Source organism: Pleuronectes platessa, chromosome 16 (genome assembly GCF_947347685.1).
Source record: "Pleuronectes platessa chromosome 16, fPlePla1.1, whole genome shotgun sequence".
NCBI classification, from domain to species: Eukaryota; Metazoa; Chordata; class Actinopteri; order Pleuronectiformes; family Pleuronectidae; genus Pleuronectes; species Pleuronectes platessa.
Genome location: NC_070641.1, coordinates 8513943 through 8520783, shown reverse-complemented (window position 1 = coordinate 8520783; position 6841 = coordinate 8513943). Strand labels below are relative to the sequence as shown.

At 44.4% G+C, this 6841-nt stretch overlaps 1 protein-coding gene across 1 annotated transcript; it reads right to left on the bottom strand.

The window, feature by feature from the left end:
• Positions 1 to 2682: 2682 nt before the first annotated feature.
• mylpfa (myosin light chain, phosphorylatable, fast skeletal muscle a) lies at positions 2683 to 6841 on the bottom strand. Its single transcript, XM_053443334.1, has 7 exons — positions 6686 to 6841; positions 5956 to 6054; positions 4535 to 4610; positions 4327 to 4431; positions 3808 to 3886; positions 3653 to 3701; positions 2683 to 3562 (listed from the first exon to the last, which is right to left on the bottom strand). The coding sequence occupies exons 1-7, from the start codon at positions 6686 to 6688 to the stop codon at positions 3461 to 3463; spliced, it is 513 nt and encodes a 170-aa protein (XP_053299309.1). The 5' UTR covers positions 6689 to 6841; the 3' UTR covers positions 2683 to 3460.

The window sequence follows — 6841 nt, the reverse complement described above, 5'->3', positions numbered from 1 at the left end:
CTCAAGTTCAACAACTCATCATTAGAATGTGATTTTGAGTGTTTCAAGAGAATGAAGGATGATTTTTGCACTTGTGATTTGGTCACAAAGCACCACTTAAGTTATCCACTCCGTTACCGTAGTGAGGTAGAAGAGTCTCCACGGGCCAGATTTACAGTTTGAAATCTGTGCCTCGTGGACCTATAGGAAGCCACTTGACTGGAACTGCCAGGTGTGCCAATGTAGCATTAACCTCTGACCTTTGACCTTCGGGCTATGATGTATTTATGTATAAAGTGGTTAATTTAATCAAATATATTATATTATGAATTATTATTATTATTATTTTGGATCTGAGTATTTTTCTATGCGTGTAAGAGACACCTGGATGACTGGAACGATGGCGGACTACACAGTGTAGTTGCAGGAGGATCATTTAAAGTGTTTGTTTTTCAACTCCCCTTTCCTTTATTTGCACGTTGAGTCCTCCGCTTTCTACACAACCTTTTCGATGCATGTCTTTTTGCTATTGTTTACTGTTGGTTCAGTCACCTTAGCTGCACGAGTCTCCGGTTTACTCAAGTGCAGTATTAAAACAAACGGGGGCAAAAATACGGGGCCTCCGGTCGAACAAATGATGAAACGAGTGACACAGACAGAACATTTGGGAGTTGAAGGTCTTAATGTAAAATATACTCTGAGGGGATTTTTGAGCTTTGAATCGTTCTTTAATTGGAGATCTTAAGTATGTCTGTCTCACCGCGTTGTGTTGTAACATTCATAATGACCTATGGACTAAACCCCTAACCTATTTACACTCAGTGTCCTGTACTGTAACATATTTATGCATTCATGAAACGGCACTAAGCCCCATCAGTATATGAAGAACAGTGCCAGCTAGTTATTGTTAAACCATTTGATGGCAAAAAAAAGCAACACATTGATGCTCTTTAACTGTGCTGTTTTCGTAGTTAAGGATTAGAGGGACTTTTGTGTACTTGTCGCCAACATGTCCTCCACTGTTTTTCACTTCAGGTCAGCACGCGGCTTTCATGTGAAGATATTAATATCACACACACCCTCGTCTTTTTTTTTCTTTTCGACGGCAGTGCATTTATAGGCACAGATTAGTGTAGTGTTAGAGAGGATAACCCGAACACATCTATGCAAACCGTACTCCATCATGTCTGTTGATAGCGTGTAGCGACAGCAGCACTGATTTCCCGTCTGATTCAGATAATCAGATGGACGCGATGGAAAAATGGATTTTATTTCTCAGTAGGTGTTTTTATTTGCACACGTTCAGGCCCGTGGACTTCAATATTTCTAGAGCAATACATCCTCGCAGCTCGTCTTTTAACGACCGCGTCATTTCTCTGTGTTCAGAGGGCTCGAGGCGTCGCACTGATCAAATTAGTCTCTCGCAATCCTGTGATTTCCTCCTCGTGGAATCGGCACTTGGCTCTGCATTATTGAGGACAAATCAATCAAATCCATTTCCATCAGGTCTCCTTGACCCTGAAATCGTGATTACATTTGATTAGGAATGAACCAACCGATGCAAATATTGAAAGAAGCATTTCAGCTGTTTTGTTTTTCTCCCCGTGTCGTGTTTTTAAGTTTACATGTCACTCTCTGGCGAAAGTGAAATAAAATCATAGCTAATTGAATTCATTCCTTCAGATCTACAACTGATGTATTTAATTGATGATGATTATGACATTTGTGATGAGTAATAAACCATAATATATTAAATCATTGAGTTTCTGTCTGTGCTTGTGGATGATGAACATGTTCAGCCTCAAGCTCTGTGACTATTGATCATATGACTGCTGGTTATAGTCTACAGAAACATTATGGATTTGGGGCCACAGATACAACATAGCTATTGCTACTGCTGTAAGAGCTGCTTTGGTCTTGACTTTACTATTAATGGGTCATAATTACACACATATAGATGTTCTACTCTTCAACCAAGCAGAAAGCTAGTAGCGTGGGGATTTATGTCCTTTCACTCTCCTCTAGCCAATTTGAGGGCTTTCACAAAATAGTTTGTGTAATCCGCTGTTTTCAGGGGATCTCTATCAGCTCAGGGCCCCTGGCAATGAGGGGCCTCTTCAACACTGTTGCAACGCCCCTCGTCACCTATGGGTAATCTTGACAGGCTCCTGCAGGTATAAGGGGTCGCCACTAGATGTCACTATCGTTGCAGTCTCTTGCTACCAGCTGTAGGGGTTGTCACAAAGTTGTTACTGCGGACTAACGTCATCATCAGCTGCTCTCGGGAGGATCTGTCTCTCAACTCAGGGCCCCTGGTAAATACATGTTTTGCCAAATCTGTTGCAACGCCCTGTCACCTGCAATATAAAGGATCTCCACTAGATTCCACTATGTCAAAGTCGTTGCAGTCTCCTGTAGCTAACTTATGGCGTGGGTCAAAGAATTGTTGTTGCTGTGGACTAACGCCATCATCAGCTGCTCTCGGGAAGGGCCCCCTCTCAGCTCATGGGCCCTGGCAACCGTCTGCCTTTCCTACCCCGCTAACGCCCCTCGTCACCAATGGGTGCTCCTTACAGGCCCATGTCTGTAAATGATCTCCACTAGATGTCACAAGATGTATGTTCCTGAGGGGGTTTTGTCATGTGTCACTTGAGTTGTTCTCCCTCTAACCTTGTCCCACAGAGCCACTGAACAGAGACACTATTGTACAAAAAGAAAGAGATTTTATTCACAGTTTTTTCCCTTTTATTCGTTACAGAGGAAAGGTGTGGAAGATTCCAGGCACTGAAGTGGAGACAGCTTATGGCAAAATGAAGGTGATTTCATAGTTGCAGGAAGGAGCGGGGAGAAAGAAATCGAAGACTTGAATGTTTTCTTTCGGCCCTTTCTCTCCCCTCCCTCTGTAATTTTTAAACACTTTCACAAGAAAAAGAAAAGTTGTCGTCACTTTAAGGAGGCAACTTTTTTCCCTCTCTGACCTGCCAATGCTCTCCCTCCCCCCACCTCTTCTACCCAGGAGGACATCTTCAAAATTTGGAATGAAGTCCTTGTACTTTGTGTAGCACCTCTCAGCTATAAAACCCGTTCCCCTCTCAGAGTCTGAGGGAGGCAGAGGGACACGTTTCATTCACACTAGCACCTCAGAGGCTGAAGTGACGGTGCAGACCAAGGTGTCGAGGTGAGACGACAGAAGATTGTTGGCCAGGAAAGGAAAGGTGTATAAGAGAGGCTTGTGGATGGAATTTGTTTTTTTTAGGATCATTTTATTGAAAATCATCCCTATTCCCCATAAGCAAACATAGACACCCCATGGGCATCAGGCCTCTCATGTGTCCTTATGACAAGTCTTTGGTTTGAACATGAGTGGCTGAGCACATGGGTTAACACAGAGGGTGAGCAGGGAGGAGGAGGAAGAAAGGAAAGGGAAGGGAAGGCAGAATAGCAAAGGGATTGTTTTCTTTCTTGTCTTCTAGCTTTCTCTTTACTCCTCCTTCTCTTCTCCGTGTGTGATGACGTAGCAGATGTTCTTGTAGTCTACGTTGCCGGCAACATCGGGGGGGAAGGCGGACCACATGTTCTTAATCTGAGGGGGGAAAGTAGGGCTGTAAATTCAGCATGACACAAGGACACAAAAGCACCACTTATGCAAACTCTAAGAGGAAGGTGGTTTTACCTCATCCTTGGTGAACCTGTCACACTGAGTGGTCAGGAGCTCCTCGAGGCTGGAGACGACAGAGAGGCAGAGTTTAGGTTGTGAACTCAAATAAGTCCTAGAACATGAATAGTCAAATTATTTTAATAACATTTTTAAATAAAAAGAATGCTCACAATTCCTTCTTGATGGATCCAGTAGCCTCGGGGTCCAGGACCTTGAAAGCGGTAAGGATAACGTCCTCGGGGTCAGCACCTGAAGGGGACACAAGGAAGAGGTTAAATCAACTGACAGTGATGGAGGGAGCGTTCAAGACTTGAGTTAATGTCACATAAAAATACTCCAATATGAGTACAAGTCTTGCATTTAAAATCTCACTTAGTAAAGTACAGGTATGAACAACAAAGTGTTGAATATAAAGAATTTTTATCTTCCTATGATTACTGTATTTTTGAATTAATTGTAAATTGTGGTTCATATATTGTTACAACAAAAACACGTATTTGTTAGAGGTGGGGCTCTACTTTACATATAGTATTGAGTAGTTACTCTCTAACCACGCATCATATAATGTGTTATAAGCTGACCACATGTGTGTTGTGTGTTAAGAGGGGTAAGTACTCCCTTCAGAAAAGTAGTGGAGCAGAGGTCTGAAGAAATGCAGGAAAGTGACCGTTCAAATGTGTGGCGCTCACCCTTCAGCTTCTCTCCGAACATGGTGAGGAAGACAGTGAAGTTGATTGGGCCGCTGGCCTCCTTGATCATGGCCTCCAGCTCCTCATTCTTCGTGTTCAACTGACCTGCACGCCACAGACACAATGGATCATATTAGGAAGGGAGCACGTGAAAACACACGTACATTCTTCATGCACCCCTTTAACAGCGCAGATTAGATGAACTCACCCAGAGAGGCCAGCACGTCCCTCAGGTCGTCTTTGCTGATGATGCCATCTCTGTTCTGGTCAATGATTGTGAAGGCCTGGAGAGAAAAGAAGAAAAAGAGAAGCAGAGTTGATGAGGAGGGGGCAACTGACAGGCTGAGACTTGGTCACACTCTCAGGGACCCCTCCATTATCACTTGGTGTATTAGAGTGGCAGCTGGAGATTCTCTCTAAACTTAGTGTGGAGAGAAACGGGCTGCACACAGAGAGTAAGACCTGACCGTGGTGGTATTAAGGGGGGGCAGGAGGGGGTGCTAAAAGGGACCCCCCCACCCCCTCAGTCTTTTCTTACATGTTAATTTGGGAAAGTATCATTCAGGGAACAGCTGTCTGATCTGCTCACTCTCTGCAACGTCTATGAAACTTAAGATAACTCGGTCTTGGACTTGAACCAACCTTTCTCGTAACCCCCCCCCCCTCTGTCTCTCCCCCTCCTATACACACACACAAACACTCTCTCTCTCTCTCTCTCTCTCTCTCTCTCTCTCTCTCATACAAGCCTCCTTTGCTTTGACAGATACACCCCCCCCCCCCCCACCACCACCCCCAAATCTAGCTACTATTTTTCCATCCTTTGCATCGTGCTAGGATCAGCCTGATCGTCGTGTCTTACATTCCCTTGGTGGCACTCAGGAAGCCTGTATCACTTATCACAGGAGGAATGTTTCCTCCAGTCACAGCACATATCCCTTGGCAACGCGCTGAAAACACAGACGCCATCAACATCCAATCTCTTAGCAGCACGTCCTTATTAAATCCCATCCTCCTGACCTCACTCAACTCCAGCACATGTCCCTTAACACCTCACTTATACACTTGCTCCTGCTCCTGCTGCATTTGGCTCTGCAGGGATTCTGCAATGGAAGATACTCAAGGGTGTCTGAGAAAAGCTCAAAGATTAAATGTGCAATAAGAATATGTATCCTTTTTTTGGCATTATGAAATGTCTGCGGTCGTGTTGTTCTACTGTACGAAGCCGCTCAGCCTTTAACAGCAAACTGAGGGAGAGGTCTGAGTGACAGCTGTGCGGCTGCAGGGAGGTCGGAGGTGAACGAAATGTGGAGAGCTTCGGATGGCGTCAGAAACTTCAGAGCTCCCCCTAATGACATTCTCGCCCTGATTAAATTGGGAAGGGAGCGGAGGGAGGGGACGAGCAAAGAACGCCAACTGCTGTGAAAACGGATCCGAGAGCTGCTCGGCCAAACTCTAATTTTGGTCGCACTCTTGAAGAAATTAAACTGCAATCGCAACAAGTTTAACTGAGAATCTTTCACCAGATAAGCAGAGGCGACACAGATGTGCGATCCCAGCTGAGGCTGCCGCGAGTCACGCTCACAGGAGGATAACAGGAGCTTCCTTTAGAGATGGAGTGTCAAACCTCACCTCCTTGTACTCCTGAATCTGGCTCTGCTCAAACATGGAGAACACATTGGAGGAACCACTGTCTCCTGCTGCCTGCCTCCTCTTGGCCTTCTTTGGTGCCTGGGGGAGAAACACATGGGAAATTAAATCTTCCACTAAAATCATGCATGTTAGTGTTGCACGGTGCAGTGGTGCCCAACCTGAGCAGTTTCCACTTGCATATATCCAGCAGAAAATTGTCATTTTCATGTATTTATTGCAATATATGTTTATATATAAAGTCTAGAAGGCTCAAACTAAAAACAAAGATTAGAGGAAACATTGGAGTTTAAATTAACATTTTTTTCCGAACGGAACATTTCTTTGTCCGATCAATCATCTCAAGAACCCTCAGATTTAAAATTGGACCCCAAGTAAAGTTCCCGGCCCTCAGGTTGAAAACCACCGCAAGTTCAAATACATTCCCCACGTTAGTAAAGACCTTTACGAGGTCTATGCATCCTTCTCCTTAAGTTGGTACACTTTTGAGTGCATCATGTAAAACAGCACATTATAGAACCCAACTGCATCACCCAAAGACCGCTGTTATCAAAAAATGTAAAATCTCCACAAAAAGTGATGACAGGAGTTTTTGTTACGATTATCTTTTAGCTTTGCATCAGAAAGCAGAGTTAATCCGTGGTGCTGGTGGGAGTCCCCCGTAGATATATCCAACAGCAGCGTGCAGAGTTGAAGGAACCGTGGTACTCACCATCTTTAGACGGATTGAGTGGAGGTTTAGATGTTCAAGAAAGAGAAGACAGGGTGAAGCCGCATCATACAAACATCCCCGGAGGTTTATATACCCCTGCGCAGGCCAATCTAACTTTAGCCACAGCCTCAAGTTTGGATTGGGATAAAAAAAGAG

What these genes read in the sequence shown, in the direction of transcription:
- mylpfa (XM_053443334.1), bottom strand. An exon ending in GGACGTGCTGGCCTCTCTGG is followed by an intron (nt 4,432 to 4,534) that starts GTGAGTTCATCT and finishes TGTGGCGTGCAG; the next exon opens with GTCAGTTGAACACGAAGAAT. An exon ending in GGATCCATCAAGAAGGAATT is followed by an intron (nt 3,702 to 3,807) that starts GTGAGCATTCTT and finishes TGTCGTCTCCAG; the next exon opens with CCTCGAGGAGCTCCTGACCA.